The following is a 27,604-nucleotide window of genomic DNA, read 5'->3' as shown; positions in this document are numbered from 1 at the left end:
AAAATTAGAGTTTCTAGGAACAAAAATAAATTTTCAAGCAAACAAATATATTTGAAATTAGAGCAGCTCACATAATCTAGCAAATTTGATTGTCTATTGTTTGAGGTTAGGAGATATTCAATGAGATACATCCTAAAGAGAGTTGAAGTGACTAATGTAATTTTAAGATCGTGATTAATGCGACTTTAAAGTCTTCTAAGATCTGAGATTTTTATCTTGCTCATAGCGATCCGTTGGATATTTATCGTTTGAGAGTTATCTCCTTCAATACATCTCAAAGACATCTTTGACGTCAATATTAGAGACAAAAGTAAATGATCTGGAATCTTGCTTCTAGACTTGTAGCTGTTGGAGACACTCATCTTTATGAGCTCTTGGTTTCTGCCGTGGAGCTTTGGGCTGTGTGAGTTGGGATCATCTTTATTTATGGACCATATAATTATTGAGGATGATTTAGCCATAATAATGTCTTGGATCTAGATGTGTGTGCAGGATGATGCTGTCTCTCTCTTATTGGGACATAGCGGTCATATTGATCGATTTTGACAACTGAGTGGATGGCTGTATTTATTATAGAGCATTCAAAACGGTCATTTTGGATCATACGAGTAAGATCTCAAGATCACTCAAAAATTTTCTGATGTTTATGAATGTATCCACATAAGAATTATACAAATGATCCATCTTATTGGAAAAAAAAAAAAAAAAAGCGTTGTTGATATCTAATTTTACTGGGAATCGGATTAAACTGTTTGGTTTAGCAATTCCAAACCGTACTTCCTGGCCTGAGACACTTATGTCCAGAATAAAGCACCCTGTCCCACAGGCTACCCCGTTTCTAATGTGATTCCATTAGGGTTAAAAACGCGTCGAGAAACCATGCCGCCCAGGCGAGGCCTTAAATATTTGCCCGAAAATCAGAGTGAAAAAAAAATAAGGGCATCTGATCACACTCAACCGCGAGCTTATTCAGACGCTGCCGGACGAGCATACAGGGCGCAGAAAAGAACAGAACGAGAGAGGGAGAAGCCAAGGAGGCCAAAGGGGAGTCAGATGATGGACGGGTGGATTCGTTCCCTCGTCGAAGCCATCCATTCCAGCCCCACACAGGCCGTTATCTACCTCTCTGGCGGAGCTTCTCAGGTCCCCAAGTCTCCCCGCTCTCTTACTTCCTTCTCTCTCGCGCGCATTTCCTTGATATTTTTCGCCCCCATCTATATCGGTTTACGGATGATATGGATATTGGGTAGCAGGCGCTTGGATGGATGATGTCCGTTCCCGGAGCTTCTAACACCATTCTCGAAGTCGTCGTTCCCTACTCCAGAACCTCCATGGCTCAGTTGCTCGGCAAGGTATTCGATCTATTACCTCCTTTTTCTTTCCCCCTCTTCTATCCCATGGGAATTTGTTTGAGAACTGGCATGCTGGAGTGCTTGATGGTTAATTAGAATCTCATATTGCCACGTAGGTTAATCCTTCTTTTAGATCGTGCTGTTTCGGTGATTGATAAATGCTTCCTTTGCTATTGTTGACCCATTATTTGAAGAATTTTCCATTGACTCTATGATAATTCTTTCTTAGATTTCTCTTTGTTCTTGGGCCAACAAATGCATATGCCTCTCCTTGTAGCTTTCATCTTTTCATAGTGCGTCTTCCGTTTTCCCTGTGTACATCCGTTGGATTTAAAAATCTTCTACCATGATCGATGATGTTATGATGATATTTTTTACAAAAAAAGGCTACCTTATCAACAACTAAACAACCATTGCTGATATAAAATTTCATCATGAAACGATCAAGTGGCTCTAACAGGGTTCAATCATTTGATTGGTATCCTAGATATGCTACATGACTATTTAAATCTCCTTTCTTTTTTTAAAGTAAACTTATGTTTCTAAAGGCTGATTACATATATAGAACGCAAACTTGATGGACGAATTGTTTAGTACATTTAGTTGTGATCTAAACAGAGTCATCAGGTATGGCTCTCACAAGGAATTGAATTGCATCCATTCTTTCACATAAACCCTACATGTTCATTCAAGAAGCCTCAAGATTTATAATCTACATGCTCTTATAAACATGTAGATTTATAATCTACATGTTCCTTCCAAGCATCGTTATTTATGAATATTTTTTTTTGGGGTCAAATTAACATGTAATGGTTTACTTTTATATGTTTCGCACATGATAAAATTTTTGTTTCAAGTATGAGATGTCAAGCATTTAATGTTTGAGTTCATTTTGTGCACGTCCTATGTTCAGATTCCCGCACAATTCGCCAGCCAACAAACTGCTGAGGAAATGGCATTAGTAGCATACAATCGTGCATTGAAACTTTCTAGACCAGGTTCGACAACCATCGCTTGAGTTTCTAAAGATCATATGCTATGTTTTACAGACAACAGTTAACTTCATCTATTATGAGATGAAGCTCAGTTCTGTTGCATTTGCATTCTAGTCTTATTGTGTGAATTTTTGGATGTGGAAAGCATAATTAGTAGTTATTACCTGCAACATTTAGCTTGCTTCTATTTTATGGTTATTAAATGGCCTTTATATTTTGCAATGTTTTATTCATTGCTGATGGAACTGCAATACAACATGTAAGAATACCTTACCTGATCTTTGAAATAACTAAAAATACTGCATTTAATCTGTGAAAGTCAAAGCTGAGGTTTTTTTTTTCCTTCAGAAAAACCCTTAATGCAGGTCCATATCCATGGTAGTAATTCTTGAAGGAAATATTTAGTAGTCAATTATTAAAATCATAAAATTCTAAGAGAGTCTTTTTCTATGGTAGATTCTTGAACTTGAAATGTACTATTATAGAATTCATGGTTTTTCTTGTCATGCTTGTTGGTGCTTCTACATGATATATTTGTGCTAAATACAACTAATTTGAGATTTTTATGAATAGGTTTACGAGTGTTAGGTGTTGGATTTACTGGGTCTTTGGCTACCACACATCCAAAACATGGGGATCATAGGTATTTTTTTTTATATTCTCTCTCTTTTTTCCCTTCCGTCTAGGACATGAAATTTTCGCATCATATTGAAGTTGCTTATAGAAATGAAAGTGTTTCTTCTTGCACTAGGTGTTTTTATGTAGATATCGCTGATCCTATATTTCTCTGTCTGGCAACCCAGGGAGGATATGGTTGGTGATACTTACCAGCAACAACATGAATAGCTGGTAGGACAGTATAATGAATGAGTAAAATATGTTGCTAAATATAGAAAAGGAATTATATTGTGACCATATATACAATAATATTATTTGGATGCAAGGATTCTAGTACAGACCGTGCTATAATGCATCATACAACCCTGTACCGTGTGCCTATGTCCCCATATCTACACTGGTGTTGTCTGTGTTGGATAACCCATGACTAGATATAGGGCTATACTGCAGTACGTACAATATCATCCTTGTACTATGCCCTTGTACTATGGTATTTCAGATCCTTTGTATGTCTATAATGTGGTTTTTGTATTTTTTCTTAGCTGCAGTCAGAATTAATTGGCTTAAACATGTCAGATTTATCAATAAAAGGTTTGAGAGAAAGATGAAGACAACCCAAGAATTTTTATTGGGTGATAAAGAAGGCAACATCACTGTGTGATTGGATTCAGACTAACATCACCGTGCCTTGTGATTCAGAATTATAGAGTGTTTCAAATGTGTCTGCAATGTTGCATGGTAGAAACGAGAATGTTGGGATGGAACCTTGAACGATAGGATAAGGAATTAGTCTATCCTAAAGGAGGTGTAGAAATAGAACCATTTGAGAATGAAATGTCGATGACTAATTGAGATGGTCTAAACATATGTGGCAAACTAAAGTAGCCCTAGTTCAAGGTACTCAAACCTGCTTTGAGGGACCTTCAAAAAGGAGCAGAAGATCTGAGCTAAGGTTTTGAGAAAGGATTTATAATAGATTGCAGTACAATTTCAGATTGCCTTTCATAACAAATGACCAGAAAATAAGGGTGCGTAAAGCTGACCCAAATTGTTGGGACAAGATGCCTATAACTATGTTTTTCGTGATATATATCGTCAATTAATTGTCCTTGCTTTTCAGCTTGTCATACTTATGTAGTGCATATTTGATAAACATTTTACAGTGCCTTGGCTCTTTTCTCTTTTATTCTCCCATTAACCTTTTTGTTTCAACCATGCAGATTTTACCTGTCAACACGAACTTGCGATCGCCTATGGACCTCAGATGTTACTTTATTGAAGGTATCCACTTCCTGTTTTCTCTCTCCAATAGATTCTACTAGATTAATTAAACATTTTATATGTTGGTTAGGGTTTGCGGACTCGAGAAGAAGAAGACAAGGTCTCTAGTCATTTTTTACTTAAGGTAAGATGTAATAGTCAATTTCAACTTTTTATTATATTATCTACCAGGAGCTTTTCCTTTTTCAAAACTCTGTCATGATAGCTATGTTCCTTGTTCTAGATTGCAATCTTGCTTTTGTGTAATGAGATGCTTAGTTGGCTAGTTCTTAAATAACTAGGTAACATATAGCCATTTAAGCTGCATTTTGATAACTATGGTTGAAGATATTAGTATCAGGCAACCACCATCGAAATATTTGGAGAAACAATGGGCATTTAGGTAACCATGTAAATCAAATTAATACTTTGAGGGGCAGAATTGTTCAATTTAAAAATAAGTTTATATCCTGTTAAGTATGTCAATGCATGATTCTGTTATAACATCTTTAATCTCCATGAAAATGTTGTGACACAATGCAATAGAGGCTACCCCCCAAGATCTCTGAGAGGAAAAGGACATGATAGCTCCTTACCGTTGGGTATCTATTGTAGATGGCATTAGATATTCAATGTTGTTATTTTCGGTCATCCTTTAATGAACTGTTCATCATTTATAACACTTTATCCACTGTTAATGTTAATTGAATCTTTTAGGATGAATCTTTAAAACAAAAAATTACTCTACTTCTTCCTAAGATCTAAAAGAAGCATGAACTCATGGTATTCCATACTGGTCCAAACTGGCCGATACACCTCGTACCGTATCGATGGAGAACCGGTCCGATTCAAGCCGGATTTTCAGAAAATGGCTTTACTAGACCGAACCAATCAATTCGGTATGGTATTGGCCCGAACCATCCAATACTGGGCGGTTTGATCTGGTTCAGTATGGTTCGGGATCGGTTCAGCTCGATTTTTTTTTAAAAATTTTTGTGCTGTTGGATGAAATTTTTTTTTATTTTTTTTATTATCGATACGGTATGGTATGGTACGGTACCGGCCGGTAATCGGCACAGATTCCGGTATCGAGTCTGTGAATCTTGCATGAACTATTGAGGATATGTTCCTATGATCTAAAAGAAGCTCAAACTATTGCATTTACCATATTTATATTTTGTTATTGTTGATTGTGGTGTTTGGAACTATCCTGAATAACTGCCATCTACCTTTTCCAAGGCAATTGCAGATGCCTGCAAAGTTTCTGCGACCTTTAAGTCGGAGTTACATGAGTCTGAGATGCCCAATGAATGTGAAAAACAATTCGACGAGGACCAGGAGTTACAACAAATTATTGATGGGAAATTATGCATGAAAATTTATTATTTCTCTTGTGGTATTGTGACATCAGCTGTTTATTATTGATTGGACTGCTTGTAATCATAGTTAAATAGGTTAATGCTGTTTTATAATCTTATGGTTCATCTGAGCTTGTAGATACACAAACACCTCATTCAGAAAGGAAGATAATATTATCTGGTTCATTTAATCCTTTGCATGATGGCCATCTAAGACTTTTGGAAATTGCATCAAGGTATGCACCTCAACCGAAATCTTTTTACTGCAATCTTCATGGCCTAACTTTGTAATGTTATATACCTAGATAAAACTTATAGATTCTTTCAGAAGTTGAACAAGCTATAATGTTTCTTTTTTTTTTTTCTTTTTTGTTTATAAAAAAAAAAGAGGGGGTGGGGGTGTTTGCTGAAATCATTTGTGGCTTTGAATAATAGTTTGAATCTTTTTACCACCTCATTGTGCATTATGTACAAGAATTTAAATCTTGGCCCTACTGGTCCCACCACACTCTTTGTTAGTTACACTCATATCCTTGTTTATCTAGACATAACTACTAAACATTACTTTAATTGTATCTCTATTGTTTTTTCCTTGTAGTATTTGTGGTGATGGGCTTCCATGTTTTGAGATATCAGCAGTCAATGCAGACAAGCCTCCTCTGTCAGTAGCTGAAATTAAAACTCGAGTCCAACAATTTAAGAAGGCAGGTCTGTGCTGTTTTGGATATGTATTATTTTAATGGCTTAAAAATTCTTCTTTCCATGCTCATCATGTAGAAGCTATTCAAAGTCTTTTTTGGATGTTTATGTTTCATACCGAGTACTTCAAGATCATGTGCTATTTGTTCAATACATTTGTGCAAAACCCAGTTCCATTCTATATAGTAGCTTAGATTTTAAAATTCAACGAACTAGTTAAGCTTCTTACTCAAGCTTCATCATCAAATTGTGTTAAGATTAGGAAACTTCTTTTGTTAGCATCAACTTACCAACAGGCATAAAGTTTAATACATCGATGAAAATAATGGGACAGAAATATAGTGCTACCTGCCATTATCTTGATGGCATATAAACAATGGATCCCTGGACACGAGAAAAGTGGAAGCAATCATCAAGAAACATTTCTTTTGCACAGATTTATTACTGTTGTCTCGAGGTTTTATTAATTTCAACGTGGAAAGAGCACTGTTGACAATTATTTCATTTAAAAATGAATTTTATTTGTTGGTAACAATCTTTGAAACACATTAATTGGGTATGTTGCTAAATAGATGTCCATAAGTTTTGGACTTTTGTACCAAGAATTATATGGATGCTTGGCAGACTTGTGATAGATGCTTTATCATATGTCTAGGCACAATTTGAGGATGGTTATGCTCTTATAAGTAGCAAAATGCTAGGTACAATGTCACATCACAAAAATACACAAGTACCTAGCTAATATAAAGGATGTGCAGAATTGATCGTTTGGGGCTGGCCAATTGTTGAAAAAGGTGGTTGTACCATAAAATAAGTTTAAATTTTACTTTGACTAGACTGAAGAGCATACGAGTTTCATTGGAAAAAGTGTTCTGGATGTTGAAATTTCTTTACTATACCATATATTTTCAAGGATGACTATGGCAGGCCTATAAGATCTTAAAGCATCTGCTCTGGACATGTTTATGTGCCCTTATGATTGCATCTGCTCATACGCATTTGAGGGTCTCTCATGTCTTGATGTGGATGGCTGTGGTTCTTACGAAATTCTTTGGATTATGGACATTGCAATAGCTGGTTAACATATTTTATAGAAAACCAAATCTTTCTCCATATATCGTACTTCATGCTTGACTTCTTATATCTTGATTTACTAATATGTTGAGTGATGTCTCATTTTATTGGTAATTTCAGTATTTGGTGTCATATTTTATACTTCCCATTCTTCAATGCAGGGAAGACTGTTATTATTTCAAATCAGCCTTATTTTTATAAAAAAGCAGAACTTTTTCCCGGAAGTGCCTTTGTAATTGGCGTGGACACTGCTGCAAGGCTTATTGATGTAAGAGCTCACTGGCTTTAAAAAATCCTTTTTTTACCAAAAAAGAAATTTTCCTTAGGCATATAATTAGCTTAGACACTTGTTGAAGCCAATTCGTTAGAACAAAGAGCTGATTATTTCTACTGCCTTCATTCTTATGTTGCATAAATATATTTCAACGTGTTTTTTCTTAGTTCCTAGTTTCATTTTCTATAGATTTCTGTTTATTATGGTGCCCCGGATGAACTCGCCAAAATTTCTTGAATCTATGCAAGGTGACATTTTAGTGGCCTATAATGCTCCAAACGTTAAGATCCAGCAATAGAACTCTGGACTCACCAATTGTCGATTAGTTATGAACTTGCTCAATTTTCCAGTCTTGCCCTCAATTTCTGTTATAGTGGAAATTGAGAAGCAATACACCCACTTTTATATTGTGCTATTTTGTAACTTTTGTTACTTCTCTCGTGAATTGTGTATGGAGAATCTCAATGGATGTTCTATTCTATTTTTAATAGAAAAGGAGTTTCGAAAGGGAAGTCGCACAACTGTGTCTAATCCTGAAATCCAATCAAAATATCACATTCATTTGCATGTACCAAATGCAAGCATGTCTAGTATTTCCAAAAGACTGAAGGTTTGGTGCAGAGAGAGAGAGAGACAGAGAGAGAGAGAGGGGGGTGCACTTAGCAACATTCAACTGGGTTTGAAGGCAAATCCAGTTCAAATTTAACAAAGGAGAATCCCAAATGAAGTTCCACATGGACGAAGTTGGTCTACAGTGCCTAAAATCCTACAGACCATATTTCATGTATTTTGGGGACTCACTGCTTGCAGTGCATCCTTATCCCAAACTTGACTAACAGGGTAACTAGCATTATTTTATAATATACATTTTGTAAGATGTTTAGTGTCATGATGGATGTCATTCTTCTTTCCAACGCTGGTACTCGTTTTTATGATGTAAAATAAAATCAGCAGAAGGAAAGTCATGTTTTGTGAACATAATAAAAGTCATTTGATGAAAATATTAAGTTGGAGAAATTTGTGTGCTTATATGTCATACGTGAATCAGGAAGTGTTTATCTTCATATTTTAAGTCATTTGCTGAAAATATTAAGTTGGAGAAATTTCTGTGCTTATACGTCATACGTGAATCAGGAAGTGTTTATCTTTATATTTTAAATCTTGAACACATGTAATTCTTCATCCTCTGAACACTTAATATGTTGTATCAGTTCTTTTCTTTCTTTTTTTGGGGGGAGGAAAAAAATTAGGCAAGCCTAGTCACTTTCACTTCGGAAATGAAAGAAGGTAGGTGCAGAAAAGATGCATCAATTTTTAAATTTTTATTACATGGAGGAATTTCTTGAACTACTGGACCTGTTAATATATTCTTCTTATATGATATAGATTTTCTTACTTGAAAGTGGTTTCTGTTAGTCAAGTCTTTATAATCTTAGCTATAAATTTGCTTTTCCTTGTAACCTAGAGAACGTGGATGGAACATGACTGATTTGTATAATGCATACTAAATAAGATTCTGTTATTCTATTTTTAGCCTAAATATTATGGTGGTGATTATGGTAAAATGCTGGAAATACTTCTTGAGTGCAAAAGAACGGGCTCCAAATTTCTTGTGGGTGGTCGAAAGGTTGATGGAGTTTTCAAGGTATAGTTATATATATATATATATATATAGGGAGAATTAGGTGTGTTTTATACGGTATTTCTAGGACAATTAACCATGACTATTGTCATTTTGTAGGTTCTTGAAGATTTTGATATTCCTGAAGAATTGAAGGACATGTTTATCTCCATACCAGCCGAGAGGTTCCGTGTTGATTTATCATCCACTGAGATTAGAAAAAGTAGGGGAATGTGATATAGTGTACTTTTTCTCTGCACATATCTGATGCAATACTTTATCCAGATGAAACATTAATCTTTGTATTCTTGGTTCATTATGATACTAGTTAATAGTTGATGAGAAAGTTCTTATTGGGGGATTGATGCTACATGAAAAGAAGGGAAAAAAATGGATTCCCATTGAGCAATGAATTATGATAGATGTGGTTTTGACCGGTATTTGTGCACCACCAAGGAGCTATATTCCGTCTTGCCTTCTTTGTTTTCTAATTTGGCAGCTCCGCATAATATCGTTTGGTTTATGAACCTCATTTAGAATGTCCAATGACTCTTCATTTAGATTTACTTTCTACCCATGCACGTTAAGATCAGCCATCATTTCCTCCTGTTGGATGGTTGAATGGTAAAGTTTGCAACCAGTCTGATATTTTCTTTTTATGTACTCCACTCCACACCTTCTAGGATATTGTCATATGTTGATGACCTTTGTTGATGATCCAGCATAAAAAGTTTTCTTGGCACTCTTAATGATGTTTTCTTGGCCTGAACCTGCTTCCGTTCATCACGAGACCTGGTCTTCTTCTACCATTAAACTTAGACTCTTCACTTTATTTTTCTCCTCCTACCTCACATTTTCGCGTGCATGGCAGGAGCTGAAGTCTAGTTATTCAGAGAAATAGGTCAGTGTCCGTTTGGGGGGCTTAGTCATCAGACATGTTAGCACCTAAACTCTCTCTCTCTCTCTCTCTCTCTCACACACACACACATGTTATAGTTATCATTGTACCACCCTGATCTGCATGAAGAGATCGATGCTTGGAGAGATGATCGGGACATATGACGGAAAAGGGGCTTCTCCGAGTCAGGCCAATCTGTGGATGACGACATTTGCGTTCTTTTCTCATGGACTAATTCAAGCTGCGATCCCGTGGATTCTTCTCTCTCTCTATGCGGTCTCCTTGTCTGTTGTCCAGTGTCCACGTGGCATCAAGCACGTAACCAGCGCCCATTCACACGGACAGGACAGTGGACACCTCGAGCTTACCAAAACAACTACAGTGATCTCGTGTTGTCTCTATATCTGCCATGCAGAGTACTCGCAAAGTCCGACTCCTCCCCGTGACTCCTTTTTTTGGGTTTTTACCCCCAAAATATCCCATCGTATTTCCACAAATTTACCCATGCGGTAATCCACTTGGTTATGCATTTCTTATATGGTAAGGGGGGACTGTTGGTGAGATTCACAAGAGTTGATATATTATATTGCTAACTGGGCTCACACCATTCGTATTTGATAGAGCGCCTCAAGTTGATAGAGATTGATGGGATTTTACAAGTCGACGTGTCTATGAGGAATAGACCTTTGATAGAGTAGGAGTGTATCAATTAGGAATAGGCCATAGATGGCGTGGGGGAGTTGATGCACCACACCTTTTTTTTTTTCCCAATCTCAATTGCTTCCTAGAACTATTTTTCTATTTTCCTCTCAACTGCAGCAGGTTAAGGCTGCACGGTGTACGAGCAGTGGCGGAGCCACATGCTGTTGAGGGAGGGGGGACCCCCTGAAAATATATATATATATATATATATATTTACTGCTATGATATAATTTTCAAACTTTTAAGGGTCCCTATTAAAGGGACCTCGGTGAAAATTAAAAAAATTATTAGGGACCCTAACAAAATTTTGAAGAATGAATAGAAAAAAATTTGAAAAGGCTAAAGAAGTTTCGGGAATGTGGAATTAAGATGTGTGATTCCCAATAGTGTGGTGATATTTTTTGCTTGTATTATTGAAATTTTATATTTTTATGTTATTATCTAAATTATTTTATATTTATTGTTTAAATGGTGACCCCTTAGAAAATTTTTCTGGCTTCGCCGCTGTGTACGAGGGTCGAGCCAATCCTAATTCCATAAAAAAAAAATAAATTAAAAAAAAAAAAAACTATATCTCATGAATTAAGTGAGATAAACTAGAAGCTATCAGCTTTAATTTTAGGGGGCGTGTCAGCATTTAAACATGATTCAGCCACGTCGGTCACATGAAATTCTCAACCTAAGCTAAGATCAAAAGGGGAATGAGAGCAGTCCTCGTCTGAAGGGTACCGATTTTTTGTCATACGACATTCTCAATGCATGCTGTTGTTGCTCCTTGCGGCCTCAATCCCTTCAGCTCTCTAAATTCTTCAAAACTACTCTAAATTTTGATCTATGCATTCTCACCTTGATGCATTAATAAATTGGAGAAGTTCCTTATTTCCTCCACCACTACTCAAGAAAAACTTTCTATCGAACGAAGACCTAAGATTACTGGTAATAGATCGTGTATTGTTTCATATAATAAATTCTAAATTTCTCATATTGTCGTAGCAGTGGGCCTTTATGGTGCAGCCAAAAGTCATCAAAGGAACCATTAAAGTTCAGGCATTTTCTAAAGTGTGCCGAGCCCTGTACACAGATTCATGATGAGGTCCACCATGCTTCCACCCTAATCACATCATTAGGACACTTTAAACCCCACTAACAAATTAGATGGCAATTGGATGTGATTATGGTATGTGGCGTAACTTTTCATGAACCATTTTCTCACCTCCACAACAAAAGATATCATCCAAGGGACCAAACTTCAAAGCACTACGTACGTCCAAATTCAAACTCATAAGAACAGTGCAAGAACCCACGTGAAAGGGCCCTGCCATTCGGCTCCATTGTCTACAAAATTTGAAGTGTGTTGGAATCTCATAGTGCTGCCATCTTTGTTCTTTCCTTCCCCTGAGCCACCATGGTCTTTATATAGGACCCTCCTCTCTTACTCTCTCCCCATCCTCCATTTACATTCCTCTCCCCTTTCTCATCACCATCTTCTTCTACTTTTTTTTTTTGGTTGAGTGTTTAACATGAAGTCAGCACTCTTCTTCTTGTTTATCACAGCTCTTCTCCTATGCCGAGCTCCGACTACACTGTCGGTGACCTGCAACCCCATGGAGCTGAGCCCATGCGCAGGAGCCATCCTGTCGTCGGCACCGCCCACCGCCGCCTGCTGTGCTAAGCTGAAGGAACAAACGCCTTGCTTCTGCCAGTATAAGAAGAACCCCAAGCTGCAGAATTATATCAACTCCAAGAACAGTAAGAAGGTGGCCAGCACGTGTGGCGTGCCGATGCCAAATTGTTAGTGCACTAAGAGTATCCTCTTTCTCCTTGATGATTTGAGCATATATAACTATATAGTCTTATGGTTAAGTAGGGGAAAGGGGGTGCCATCCTTTATGTATCAATGGAAATTATAATTTGTAAGGTTAAGGGTCGTAGCAGGTATTCAGTGTGAATGGTTCCTGTTTATCAGTCAGCAGTCTGTTGCAATTGCTTTCTACTTGAACTCCTTAGCGTGAGTGAGAAAGCTTTGTATGGCGTCCTAAATATCGTCTCTTGATACCGTTTTGAGGGACAATGCTGTTTTTTGCTGCTTGTAACTTGACTCTATCAGCTGAGTACCTCCAATGCTTTGGTATTTTTGATGTAACTGTTGCTTCTCTGCTCTTCTAGCGAGCAAGCGTTTGCGGATGCCAACCGCCATGCTGGAGAAGTTTATATAAGGGTTTGTACTTCGCAAATAAATATTTTTTTTTAATGTGATTTTTCTCTTCTTTCTGGCAAAGAAGGGTCATTGGTTGTCCACCACGCCACAAGCTCAGGCAACAGCCGTTGTGGCTGGAGATGCCCTGGATTTCAATTTCTAAAATATTTTCAAATTCCAATAGCTACACAGCACCAGAACATTGATTTTGAAAATTCCTAGGTTTAATTATCATAAAAATTAAAAATTCCAATAGCTACAAAAATCTGATTTAACTTGCAAAAAGAAATCAGATGCACCAAGCCTAATGGACAGATGCCCATAAAACAACTTGCTAATGCCAAAGAACCAATACATCAACAGGCAGGCATGCCGATAACATACATCTGATATGCCTCAATGCAATGCTCTGGCTTGCTATCACTTTCACATTCAAACCGAGGGAGCAAAAATGTCTGTCCGTTTAACAAATAGAAAACGGAAAAACTTGTTTTACAGCATATTTTAAACCAGGAAGCCATGTCCCACAGATCTCCTTCAATACGGATGGTGTCGGGTTCTACAATGTGCCTTCTGCGATTTCATAACTAGGGCACTGGAGATCCATGACCGGTTTCCTTCTATTGAGTCATCCGACAACCAGCAACATAAGCGACCATCTTCACCCCCAGTCCATCCAAAAATACCTTTGGTCTGGGCAAGGCCGCCATGACTGCATGAAGCAGGTAATACAGTTCTTACTATCCCTGCATGGCCACCTTCAAGAATAGCTTCTGGGGACCCAATCTCTCCGAGTGGTTCATGACTAATGGGGAAGTAACCAAGTGTCCCTGAGCCCGTACCACCAATCACCCATAAGCGGTCATCAACTTTGGAGTATTGGCAATCAACAAAATAGTCAACCTGCCAAACAAGAAAACAGAAGAACAAAGTGAAAAGAAGCAAATTTGATCAGGATATTTACCTTGGTATGCCAGTTTACAGAACTACTCTCAATAATCTATTATGCAGGATATTAAATGACAAAGGAAACCATATTCCTTGCCGGTAACTGCAACTTGAGGTATGAAGCTTGAGCCTGATACCTAGAAATCTAAAATCACATTGTTCTGTCAAGTTATAATGAGGAGAAAACATGCTAATGAAGGACAACAAATCATTTAATCCACCTATAGACAGGCAAGAGGGTAGGAGCCTGGAGAAGCGGAGTTCAAATGAAAAAGATCAAGTGGAGCAATAAGCTTCATGTCAGCAGATGAAATTGTAAGTAAAGCCTTGTGGCAGAACAAACTGAGGAAACTTCCCAATTTTCCTCAATGAAATGGGAAGGAAGAGAATGCTGTCAGCTGTATGACCGAAAACTCATGAATCCGCTGGGATTCTCTGGACTTGAGAGAGTCTAATGAAAGGAGAGTAACATGGTTTGATATGTAGCTCTGATCACATTTAAGATGGATTATATGCCAGAGAAGTAAATCATATCATGGTGTATGCTTCACAAATCAAAATTCATGAGTTATATGGTTCTTGGGCACAAAATGGAAGCATGAATAGGAGGGGGCGAAAAAAAAAAAATGCATGTGTATGTATAGGTGTATGACCAAAACTGGTCTAGAGACCTTGGTATGACAAAGGACAGCAAAGAACCACCCGAACAGGGCCTCGTCAACAGCCATAGCTGGTGAAAGAAAAGGCCAGCAATGCAGGCTTAATGCCTTTATTGGGCTCTAGGGCTCTAATAGCTCGGTTTCTTCTAATTTGAATACTTTATTTCAAACAGGAAATCAAATTTCCTAGTGAGTGGTTTCAGGAGTTTCTGGAGGCCCACTCAAATAACTAGTATTGGGTGCAGTGCTTCCCAGACACTTCTGGACAGCTTATGACACTCCTCGACACTTCTGATCAACAAACTATGATATCACCACTATTAAATATAAATGCACAGCTCCTAATTAGTAAAATCTCAGTTTCAGCTCAATCCCCCAGGTAGAATTTCAATTTTGGCAATTAGATCATTTTAACTTTTAGGTATCATGTAGCAAATACCACATGCAATTAAGTTGTCATGGCTAGGAACAAAAATTAGCACAAAAATGAAACAGGTAAACAGATTCACCAAAGGAGCTTTAAAATCACCGCTAAATCATCTTGGAAATAATAATAATAATAAGGCTATAAGACAAAATCTAGAAAGATAGGAAATAACTAAGCAACCAATCTAAAGAATCAGCAATAATAATATAACAATGCTGTACAGTGAATTGGTTTTTGTAACTATGAACTCAAATGGATCATAAGAATCCTATTATAAGGGCAGATAACCGTACATGGTCTAGATTCCATCTGTCAGAAGCTGATGAGCGAGCTTCTTCGAAATTGACTTCTCTTTTTCCCTCTTTCCAGTCCCAAATACTGTAAAGAATAGAAAACCATAAGAACAAGGCGAAAGCATATTGAATAGGAAAGATGATTACATAGAGATTTGTAAGGACTTCACATGCTTCATTCACTAGCAAAGCTCATTGAGTGAAGAGAAGAGACTGGAAGAACAGAAATTGAACAGAAATTTTCAATGTCTCAGTTAAACATAGCCTAGAGAACAGTATTAAAAAGAATATCAGAAGGTACACAACTCTGGAAGCGGAAATCATCTCCATATTTGTGTTGTCCTTGCTATCTATGTTTAAAGTCTTATTCTTTAAATAAATATCATTGTTCAAGTATCATCATTTATAAAAACATGCATACTCTGCTTGGATACTGGAAAGTTGAAGGAAATGAAATGAAATTACAAATATATAGGGTGCTCATTCCATGACTTAAACATGAATATTATGACAAGATACCCCAAAATTTTCATCGCCCTTTACTTGCCTTGACCGAAAAAGAACATAAAAGAAAAGTCATTTAAACATTTATTTTTGGCATAGTACACTGAATGGCTAATGGCATTAGCCCCACAGTTTAGTTCACTGACAAGTTTTAAGGGTATGGCTATTCTGGTTATGCATGCTTTACTGATCACAAAGATCAAGTCTACCTACATTCAGACTGCATGAAATCACCTCGCGGAAATTCAGCAACAATTCCTGAGGTAACCCTGAAACTTCTAAATGAGCCCTCCATCAAAACACTTCAATGAAGTTATCATGATACAACAGAAATAGATTCGGACAAATGAATGCAGGCAATCTTCTTGTTATTTACTAATTGCAATGTATATATGCTCGTACAAAGGGTTCACTTTTTAGAAACAAAAGCAAGCATCATAGGAATGCTTGTCTTACTGCAGCAGAGTGACACCAGCACCTGAAATAGACGATTCAGATACGGATCAACATGTGAATTTGGAAATCTGACTCATGGAAAAGCCTCAAGATCTGAAAGAAATTGTCCCCATGGTTTACACCAAGATCTATATGTCCAGTCAATATACCAGGTCACCCTCCGAATTTAAATTCTCTACACATTTCTGGTTTGTCAAAGTAGCATATGCTGGAATTATCCTTCAGTCAGTCATAACTGGTGGAAACTCATCATATGAAGTAAGTATATTGCACCCCCGAGGTTCTATCCTCTCTAGATCAAAAGGAGGAAAAAAAGAAAAGAAAATTGGAAAAATTAAAAGCGCAAGAGTTCCATTGTGATAATGTTTTACATAATGGTGTCTTGAATCCAACAATGCATCTAGTGTTACCTTAATGTTTGAATACGTGTCAAACACCAAAGCTTTTGATTCATCTGCCCAAAAAATCCTATTTTCTCAATAGAAGTCTCAACATTCATCACCTGTCCATTAATAAGGAATGGCATCTGTTACATTCAGATATAAATCCTTCACCATGCATATGTTTCAATGCAGTAAAATTAAATGCTTCTGTCTTTCAATGCTTAAATATTCAGGAATAGTTGAATACTTGTGATCACTAATATCAGAAAATTAAAAAATTGAAAATGAACAAGAAGCCAGTGTTATCGAGAAACATTAATTTTACAGTCCTGCACATGACCAAAAAGATTGAAAATGCACATATGAAGTAAAAAGGTTGTGAATAACCAGAATCATAATTCGCTTCATTATAGCTGGGAATATGCATGATAAAAATCAGATGGTTTCTTTAAAGTTTCAATGCCAAGTCTCTATAGCTTTATAGTTTGATGGGTCCCTTGTTTTTAAATTTACGGAAAACATATATATTATACACAAAAAAAAAAATAAAAATAAAAATAAAACTATGTTACAATGAACCATACTCTGCCCCCTTAAATCATTGACCCCATGTTTATTAGATGCAAGTTTCATACAGCTAGGGGGGCATTTTCAAAATTATGCTGTGTGGAGGTGACACTAGCATACATCTGCAAGTAGGTCTAGCAGATGTCATCTCAAATAGCTCAAACTAACTAAAATTCCTGCTACTCATAAATGATAGGATTTTACTTGCACCTTAGAACATGTGCCAGTTTAAGTAACTGTAGTTGTTGCAGGATGGCATAAAACTACAAGAAGGCAATAAAATCAACATTAATTACTTACTGATTCCAAATGGTTATCATCATCAATTTGTCCATCAGTATCAAAAAGGCATAACAATCCATCCTCAGAAGAAGAAATAAGCTTATTTTGCTGATCTGGAATGAATTCTACCTGGCAGACATCAGAGATCACAGGGATAATTTAGAAATAACATGGAGATGCCAACTTTGCTGCATAAACCTAATGAATAAAGAAATCAGTAACTGTATAGTTCTTGAAGCTAGTTGTGACATCTGTATGGAACACAGAAAAATGTTATTCCACAGTCAAGCTACATGTTGTACTAATACAGATTAAAGTGTCTCAATTTCACAAAATTATAAAATTGAATAAACCTTTAAATAATATTCGAGGATGTGGAGCAATACAGAATTATTTACTTCTTGTAGAAAGAAAAATTAAATACACAACTACATCTAGAAAACAATACAAATATTATTTAGGTTCCTTATAACAAGAAATATCAAAAACAAAAAGGGGTTTAAGATTGCATTAAGAAAATGAAGTCAAAAATGTTTCGTACGGTAATTTCTCAATACAAATTCCTCAACAAGTTTCAATTTTAAATGTTGATTACCCTGGATTGCATGTTCTCATAAAAGAAATATCTATTTTTTTCTATCTTCAATGCAAACTTTAGGAGAAACCTCAAAAAGATATATTATTCCTAAGGACATGTGAATACCCACGGACATTCTTGAATGTATTGACAAAAGGTTGCAAAGCAGTTTGAAGTCTCCATGAAAAATAATCAAGGATCTTAAAGGTTATACTTTCACATATCTTAAAAATGTAAACAACCCACAATCCCTGAAAAAACCTAGAAGTCATTGCATCTACACTGTCGAACTTCTGACATTTAGATATGCTGGCCATGTTTGGTTCGCAAAAAAATTAAAGAAAATAAAAGTAAACTAATAGGAGAAAAGAAAAGAAAAATTAAAAGTTTTCTCTTGTTTGGTTGAATAGGAAAATTTCCAAAAAACAAAGGAGTCACCACCCACTCCTAGGGTTTAAAGACAAAGGAGGACATATAGGATCAACTATCCCCACTTATCAGCCAATATTTCTAGCAAGGCCTCCGCTACTCACTAATTTGCCATATCACACTCTCATCTAAACCCTCCAAATATTAAATGTTCTAATCTAAACAGTAATCAAGTAAGCCTCTAAAACAAAAAACAGAAGACTAATTTGAACTTGAACTGGAAAAACTAAAAAAAAAAAAAAATTGTAGAAATGCTTCAACAACTCGATCACTTTAGTTGCCTCTATTCCAGAAAATTAGTACACAAGTTTATTGCTTGTGCACTCTTTTCCTCTAACCATGTAGAATAGCATTGCTCTTTTGCTGGAGATGGCATGTGCATCAGATATCTGAGTCCAACAAAAAAGGTTTTAAGTCCATAATTGTGATCATCCTGATTGTTCAGCATAAACTTGTACCTTATGCTCTGATATCAGATGATGCAAGTGGTCTCCAGTGTCGTCTTCCATGCTCCAATCATCCAGCCATGATCTTCCTGACCGGGATGTGTCTGGGAACCAAGGTCACTCAAACCAGGTTGTCTACCATCCTGACCAGGATGTTGCGACCCGACACTTGGGATGGCTTGGCATCCCAGCACACCATATTTTTCTCTTGCTTCTTGTTGTTAATGGTTGTTCAGGTCCATCCTGATCCTGCATTGACATGGACGCAAACAAGGACGGGCCCCAGTACTTGGATTTAAGCCCATAGGAAGCATTCTTTCTTCCACCTTCAGATATATCTTTTCCACTGCTTTTGTTTGGACAAATTTATACTTCCCCAACAAAGATTAGCTTATCAACCTTTTACCACAACTGGTCATCATTCTGAAGACATCTATGCACTTCCAATACGCATCATTATTATCCTTGTCATTTCAGCATCTTTGATCTTTCTTATAAGTAATTCTTTTCATCCATTCTAGTATTTTGCAAAGAGACTTTCACCTTGAGAGAAGGCTGACTGTTCCTACTGATCTCTTCTTTATTGATTTAGGAAAGTGGTGTATAGCCATACCTCTTGCTGATGTGTCACCTTCCTTGTGTTTTAGACTTTAGATGAGATCTTTTAAACTACGGATGAAGATGTTGGCACTTTGATTGTAACATGCCAATCCAATAACTCATACATTTCATTCTTATTCAAGGATTGAGTTGGATGCATCTAATTGTCTTCCAAGAATCTCTTATTTTTATTGTCTAATGTGTTTCTTTATGTCTTACAAGCATGATATCTTCAAATTATGATGTCAAAGAGATCCCCAGCACCACTGAAACAGAAATTTCTGCTATGATGCATTCCTAGTTCCACGTATTATTATCACGCAAACCATCATCGAAAAACTTCAAGGACTTGCATACAAACCCTGACAAGAGAATGTCAGGCAGGCAACAGCTGTAAGGTTCCATTATCATGCAGCTTCATTTTTTTCTCTCAAACCAATTACTTCAGGAAGAAAAAAGGGGAGACTTGTTTGAAAAAGGAATTATATTTAAAAAATTGATAACAATTGGTTCCCGCTCCTTCACTCTCTTACAAAATATACTCTTTAGCAAGGTTCGCCATCTTGGTACTGGACCTCTTACCAGTAAAATCCTGCTGTAATGTCAGTATGCAGTTTGGTACGGTACGGTTGTGTCAGTATGCTCCGAGATAGCGTACCGATATGGTACGGTATGCTCTATACCAAGCAATATGGCATTCCATACCCTTTAGTGATCAAAGGAAAAAGAAAAATTACTTCTATATTTTTCCAAAAGACAGCAATTTGAAAAAGCTTCGACTTCTTTCCACGGTGAACCAATTACCAAGAAACACATTTTTGCTCTCATTCTAAACAAAAACAATTGCTGAAACAAAAATGATTCATTCTTTTTAAGTTTCAACCTAACATACTTGCGTCACATCACCCGTGTGGGATTCTTCCAAGCAAGCCACCTGCTTTCCATTTCTCCAATCCCAAAATAATATCTGCAAGAAATTAAAGCATTTAAAATTAGTATATACACCAAGATCACAGGAAGTCATCATAACAAGTTTGAAGAACTTCATAGATGACATAATATGTCTATGCTCATATATAGCTTACACCATATCCAACTAGTATGATAATAAGAAAGGCAGATTGTTTGTAAAATGTTAGAAAGTCAAATAAGTATATCAGAGTTAAAATCAATTGATGCTACCACAACCATCAGTTTTGTCAAATAAAATATAGCACCATAAGCATTGCCAATTGTCCTTGTCAAGCACTTTCATCTTGTCTGAGTTTACAAATTCTACTTCTCCATTGTTTCCTATTAAGTGCAGTAGCATTTGCCTGTAGAAGGTTGATGAAATTCTTCATCATAATGTTCCCCGTACCAGAGCCAGTACTGAACCAGTACGCCTCGTTGTCTCATACAATACCACATACCAATGCTATAATCGGATGGTTCCGATATAGGGTCCAGTAACAAGACAGCGAACCTTAGTCAAAATCTTCCACTAGATTAATGAGATCCTTACCCTTCATCAACAAAATTATATATTCTAGATCTGACTATCCAACTCTATTTCTCTTCTTTATAGAGAAAGAAGTTTATTTTTGGGTCTTTGCTGGGGTTCCAATATAAGACATGGCCCCTATATACCGGTCACTTTGACTAACAAAAATTGGAAACTTTGCAGAGTAATCATGATCTAATTCATCTCTGAATAACAAATGCATATGAATTTTAAGTCAAAATGCTTTTTCCTGGTCCTACTAAAAAGCCTCTATTCCAAATGTGAAATATGCAATTTATGACAATAATTGATTTAAAGAGAGAAAAAAAATGATGCCATATAAAGATGAATGCCAAGCTTTTGCAAACAATTATGGTTGAAATATAACTTCTTGAGGAATCTTAAAAGTACCTCACAACAATTAATATATACAAGTCTTTTAAATGAGGATCATGTTTTCCTAAAATTATTTGTCATTTTGTACTTATCCTCCCATCTAAACTCAAAAGTTGTGATCCATGTTCTCTAAAAGCAAGAAATCATTCTCCCAAGTCCCAACTCATAATGATGTCATAAAACTAATACCTTACAATGCATTCTATGGTAATAAGTTTCCTGGGGGTACGAGAAAGATCAAGTATTACTACATTATGAAGGGCTTAATAACCAGCCATTATAAAACAAGGTATAATAACAATGCAACAAATAAAAAGGCATTCCAATGCACGAGCCTCCCGCCGCTGTAAGGTCTAGGGAAGGTCAGATGGATGCAGCCTTACCCTAGTGTAAGGAGGGCTGTCTCCATGTTTCAAATCCATAATACCCAAGTTAGAATGGAGCAACATATTGTTGTGCCAAGGCCCACCAGTGCAATAATCATGATTCAGCAGTGCAATAATCATGGTTCAGCAGTGCAATAATCAAAATACTGGTGCATGTGACGCGCATGAGAGTAGCATTAAGGGATACAAAATCCTAGTTGTAATTTGATAAATGCACTCCTAATTTAGAGAGTTGCTCTTCTCTTGTTTCTCTCCTCTCAAGGGGGACTAAAAGGGTATTTTGTTTAAGGTTTAAATACTTATAAATTGCTGTGGTGAATGAAGCAAACATGGAACGTCATCAACACTACTCAGGAGTTTGGACTCAATGGCTCTGTGCTTTTTTGACATGCTAGCATGGGCTGCACAGTGCAGATCCTACAGTTTCCACAGTGGGCTTTTTCCTAACAATTCATGTATTATCCACATAGCATTTAGCATTTTTATTTGTTCTTGCATGACAGCCTTCATGGTACAGCAAGTAGGCATATCAATCAATTTGTATTCAAATAGAAATTCATCCATTGCATAGATATATACAGCATCAGATAAAATTTGCTAAGATTTAAGAAAATTAAATAAATTAATATGCAGCAAACCAAAGGATGATTATGCAGAACCTTCAATCAACAAGTAATAAATCACTTTAAATTACTTTTTTAGTTGGAAAACTTCAGTGTACATTGACATCTTTAGCAAGATAAATTATTTATATAATGTACTTTCATCAAATCAGCATATCAAAATGTTAAAATTTTTCAGAATGTTTAGGCTTTAGTCACATATTTGGAAAATAGAATCAATTTTGGAAGGAAAATTAGAAAATTTTAATACTATATGCCCATGTACATTAATAACCCATCAGATTCCTAGGACCCATAAAAATTTTCAGAATTGATGGTTCATTATTGATTCTTGGTACTATAAGTTCAATGCAACATGCATCAGAATTATTGAATTTTCTTTTCATTGCGAAAGTATCTTCATGCACATAATCCAGTATAGCTGACAATAGTGCCAATCACAACAATCTTATCGTAGTACATAGTATTTATAACCTTACTCCTAGTCATTATACATGAAACAAAAATAACTGTAAAGCAATTGCATCAAGTGTATGAAGTGTATAATTATTTTATATGATGACTTAACATAAGAAGCTTGAGCATATGATGCTATATGCAGATGTGAGAAATAAATATATATGGCTCAACAGATAGCAGCATTATCCCTAAAAGTAATACATCAGATTCCTAACAAAAAGAATAATAAACAGTAAGACTTACCTGAGCATTGCATCCACCAGCAAGTAGATTACCACTTGATCCACCGAAAGAAAAGCTCAATACTTCTTGGGAGGAACCAGCCGTTAATGTTGAAACCTAGGTCATAAATACTCAATCAGATAAATACACAGCTGAACAGAAAGACACTTTCTTAACCAAAACAACTTGAATTGCATCACCCAAGATATATATTCGTCACCCAAGTTATATATCACCACCAAATATAGTAGCCAATTAAAGAGATCTAGACCATAAATTCTGAACTAAAGAAATAGCCGATCAAAGAGAAAATAGATTTTAACCAAGAACAACTTGAATAACTTGCCTCATGCAGGATATATATTCATCACAAAAAAACAGAAAGATTTGAACTACAGCATGGAGTCATGGGAAAAGCACAGCTATAGAGGTAAAACTGTGGGTTCAGGGTTGCTAGTGTTTACGGAAACTAAGGATTTGTTGACTATCCTCAGTGGTGCAACATCACTATTAAAAGGGAAATGAATCAAATGATAAATGGGATAAGAAGGAGTAAAAATGTCAGGTGAAATTATAAAAGTAAGAGAGCAAAGAATTCCCTTCTGTGATAATTGGCATTTATCACTGAGATTCTCGCTGTGCTGAAATAATGAATATCTTTTAGAACATAGCAATGCAGGAAGACCTGGATTTTGTGCTCTGTTAAATAACAGTTTTCATTTTTCAGTTTACAGAACCAAACAGTCCAGGTTGCAGATCATGTGTTTGGGGCAATAAGGCTATGCAATGAGCCCAAACTCAGGCCTAGTTGGTGTCTTGTGAGCCTAATAAAACAGTTTTGAGTCGTCGGATCTTACTTTTATGTTTTAGGAGATTGTTTAGCAAGTCGTTTTGGATCCAATGGCTGAGATTTCATCAGAACATACTCCACTATAGTTGCTTCCATTTCTTTTTTTTCTCACTTTGTTACTTAATTAATTTTGGTCAGCTTTGAGAGACCTATTAGAATCATGAAGCCACAAATACAAAGAAAGAGGTACCTAGCTTCCTTTCTTCACCGGTGTTGAACAAGGTGCAGAAGAAAGCTTTCCAGGATGGAAAATACAAAGAGAAGAGGAACAGAAAGTACAAAAAGAAGAGGAAAACAAAAAGAAGGTGGGGGGATGAGGGGGAGGAGAAAACATAGGAAATACAGAGGAAGAAGGAAAGATGAAAAAAGATGAGACTGAAAAGACAAGCCGACATCCCTTCTAGCCATCCATTCCACTCACTCAACTGGCCTCCAGGCTATTTATTCTTCCTAAGGATTTGAACAGGCATTGGATTTTGACAGACAAGGGAAGCTTCGGAAGAATAGAAAAATGATAAAGCCATTTACAAACAAAAAATTCTAATGTATCACTGATGAAATTCATGGTTGGAGTCTAAACAAAAACCGGTACATATCAAAGCTGGCCAACAAACTTGGAAGACAATTTTCATTAACAAGAAAGCATAAGCAAACTTAAACACTTGCTGAAAAATAATAGTTCTCAAACCTGCTTGAAGGTCCTGGTATCCCATGCTCTAACAGTGCCATCAGACGAACACGAAGATATAACATGTGCGGAGGATGGAATAGAAAAGGATATCTCATTGATGGTTGCACTATGTCCTTTACACTCCCCAAAATACTGCCCAGTTGCTGGAGAGTAGAATTTGATAGTGTTTGTTGATAGGGACACTGCCAATGTTGAGATCTCCTGGCTTAGAAATAGAATATTGCATCAAACATATTATTTAATATAACTTCCATTATTTACTATAAGTTTTATCTATTTTGAAAAAACAGAAGATGGATTGCAACAAAACAAATAAACATCAAGAAACCAAAATTATAAGTTGCAAGAATGGCATATAACATGCAAAACTATGTCAAGTGAACACTAACAGAACTGTGAACTCCCTCAAAGAGCAAAGTTAACTCCACCAACCCCACACCCGTAATGGTAGAGAATGACAAGGGACTTGATGCAAGATGTAAAGGTGGTGGCTTTGCCCGACAAGAAGGCATCGCTTCGATGAACTATCTAATATTGCAGGAGCGCTGGAAAAAGAGTTTGGATTGGGATAATGTAAACAAATTTAAAAGAGAAAATTTTTCTATGGATTAATTAATGACACAACACGACTCAATTATTAAAAATAGTAAGGCTGTATGGCACAAGTAAGCAACTTGATAAGCAGATCGCCAAATCATATGATTGACATTAATTAGCAAATCTTTAAAAAGAACGAGCGGAAAAACGAGAAGAACAGATTAAGTCCAAGAGAGATCTTCCGATATTCTAACTGATTCCATCAAAGGCGGTGATACGTGGAGATACCTGGAAGCAATTTGGAAGACGTAATCGTCGCCGAAATTAGTTTGGATGGCGTTCTTGATGCCAAGACGCTTGGAGGAAGAGTGGGACGAGGAGCCGTCCCCTATTTCCATCTCCATGGCCGTATCCGCATCCATGGGAAGAAACTCCGCCCTCGAGCTCGGCACCAGCTGGCCAGGCCGAGCTCAAGCTCACGCCGGGAAAAGGTGAGCACCGGAATACCGTCGAAGTGGTGGCAAGCCGGAAAAAGGTGAAGACCGGGGCACGAGGGATGGATTGAAGCAGGAACAAAAAGGATAATGGATGTGAGCTAAAAGGGATCGATCGGGTGAGACTCGCGAACTGGTTAGGGCCGGCGGACCTCGTCGCGACTCCGGGTGGTTATATCTCAGCCACTGGATTAAGATCTAATGGCTCGAAAACAAATCATGAGTAAATTTATTTGTACTTTGGAGGAGGAAAATAGATGGATGGCATCCGTTCCTGATCGATTTTTTTACCTGAAGCTATCCAAAATTTAAGGATTCGACTAACAGCCAGATTGGTATCTACATTTATCAAATATATATATATATATATATATAATTATAAAAATATATTATTAAATTAATTTATCACCTATTTATCAACAACTTTGATTCCATAGGTATAAAATCTAATTATCTAACTCCAATAATATTTTTTATATTCAATTTATATTCATATTTATTTAAAATAAAATATAGATATAAATTTTTGTATTCAACTAATATTCATTCTTTATGTATTGATCAAATAAAATAGATATAAATATGAATATATTGATATCTAATCCATATCCTATCTGATTTTAATTTTAATATTTTGAATATTTGTAATATTATACCTAGGTATTGAATTGGAGGAGGGTTCCTAAGCAAAAAGGGAGAGACCTGGCATGTTAAATATAAAAAGATAAATTAAATGTATAACAAAAAAATTACCGAGTTATTAATGTAAACTCATGGCACCGTATTTATAATTTAAAATTCACTATTTGTTAATGGAGACCATTTAGAAGGATTGAAAGTACAAAATATCTTTTCAAAAAATAAAATAAGCATTCTAATTTTTTTACATTTATTATGGCAGATGTTTGAGTGCCTTTTGAAATCCAACTTTTTTTTTTTTTTGATAGAAAAGGACATTATATATTACAGTCTGTTGCAAATAGATAGAGAGTTATGATACAACCAAAGGATCAGTGAAGAAGCTTTAAATAGTATATTGAGAAAAACCACATACATCCAGGGATAGCATGATATAAAAAAGAAGAGTACAATCTGGTAATCCGGCAGACATAGCAGGCACGTACTGAGAATTCCCAGCCATCTGAAAATCGAAGTTTGATCAGAGCTGGTAATAACTTTGGAAAGAGGAAAAGCAGAGAGCATTGCATGAACATGAAGTAAGACCTGAAATAACATTAATAGCATATAGAATTCTGATGTTAAGTCCTGGTGAGTGTAGGAAGCCACTTGAGATGATAAGAGAAGAAACAATATTGCTGGCACAGTGTGTTCCGATGATGAGACCGACTGGGAGCAGACGGCGGCCACTTTAATTAAAGAGATGAAGTGCAATAGCATTTGGCAATTTAACATGTAACAATATAGCAGAAGCAAATGTAAACATAGATATATGTCCCTTTGAAGAATAGCTGTAAAACCACCAGGTAGTTAATGAAGACCATACACTAACCATAAAATATACTACAGCAGCTGAATTCCCGAATGTGCATGTACTTATTTATCAGAGCAATGGTTCGTAAGAAAGTGGCACAATTGAAGAAGTCGACCCATAGTTGAGAAATGAGGCACTTGCTGCGGAATGAATAATGACAGTTTTGTGCAGGAGGCTCACAGCAGCAAATTTGAGACCAGTCCACCTTAGTTTGGAGAATATAATATTGATCTGACCCAGACAAGTGAAGAAGCAATAAAAATCTTGGCCCTGTAGCAAGAACCAGGAACTCAATCAAAACTGCAATGGATATAACAGCAGATTCATGCCAAAACAAACGCCAACATTGGAA

The 27,604-nt window shown here is 36.4% G+C and overlaps 2 protein-coding genes across 2 annotated transcripts; one reads left to right on the top strand and one right to left on the bottom strand.

The window, feature by feature from the left end:
* The first annotated feature begins 872 nt into the window (after positions 1-872).
* LOC105045729 (uncharacterized) lies at positions 873-9,702 on the top strand. The gene is made up of 12 exons (XM_010924102.4): positions 873-1,143; positions 1,254-1,352; positions 2,266-2,350; positions 2,921-2,990; positions 4,186-4,246; positions 4,317-4,370; positions 5,465-5,621; positions 5,723-5,819; positions 6,182-6,291; positions 7,518-7,624; positions 9,165-9,275; positions 9,372-9,702. Exons 1-12 carry the CDS (start codon positions 880-882, stop codon positions 9,486-9,488), a joined length of 1,332 nt encoding a protein of 443 aa, XP_010922404.1. The 5' UTR covers positions 873-879; the 3' UTR covers positions 9,489-9,702.
* A 3,599-nt stretch (positions 9,703-13,301) lies between these two features.
* Positions 13,302-25,888, bottom strand: LOC105045721 (WD repeat-containing protein GTS1). The gene is made up of 8 exons (XM_010924093.2): positions 25,555-25,888; positions 24,727-24,934; positions 23,210-23,305; positions 20,512-20,586; positions 17,586-17,696; positions 16,746-16,837; positions 15,376-15,460; positions 13,302-13,951 (listed from the first exon to the last, which is right to left on the bottom strand). Exons 1-8 carry the CDS (start codon positions 25,686-25,688, stop codon positions 13,586-13,588), a joined length of 1,167 nt encoding a protein of 388 aa, XP_010922395.1. The 5' UTR covers positions 25,689-25,888; the 3' UTR covers positions 13,302-13,585.
* Positions 25,889-27,604: the final 1,716 nt, after the last annotated feature.

This window comes from Elaeis guineensis, chromosome 2 (assembly GCF_000442705.2).
Source record: "Elaeis guineensis isolate ETL-2024a chromosome 2, EG11, whole genome shotgun sequence".
In the NCBI taxonomy this organism is placed as follows: Eukaryota; Viridiplantae; Streptophyta; class Magnoliopsida; order Arecales; family Arecaceae; genus Elaeis; species Elaeis guineensis.
Note: the sequence above shows the minus strand (reverse complement) of the source record. Positions and strands in the feature narration are given on the sequence as shown.

Coding starts and splice junctions, on each gene's coding strand:
- LOC105045729 (XM_010924102.4), top strand. CDS start 880: ATGCCGCCCAGGCGAGGCCTTAAATATTTGCCCGAAAATCAGAGTGAA. Junction 2,351..2,920: donor ATTGAAACTTTCTAGACCAG/GTTCGACAACCA, acceptor TTTTATGAATAG/GTTTACGAGTGTTAGGTGTT. Junction 5,820..6,181: donor CTTTTGGAAATTGCATCAAG/GTATGCACCTCA, acceptor TTTTCCTTGTAG/TATTTGTGGTGATGGGCTTC.
- LOC105045721 (XM_010924093.2), bottom strand. CDS start 25,688: ATGGATGCGGATACGGCCATGGAGATGGAAATAGGGGACGGCTCCTCG. Junction 20,587..23,209: donor CTGGTGGATGCAATGCTCAG/GTAAGTCTTACT, acceptor AATTTCTTGCAG/ATATTATTTTGGGATTGGAG. Junction 15,461..16,745: donor ACACGTATTCAAACATTAAG/GTAACACTAGAT, acceptor TATTCTTTACAG/TATTTGGGACTGGAAAGAGG.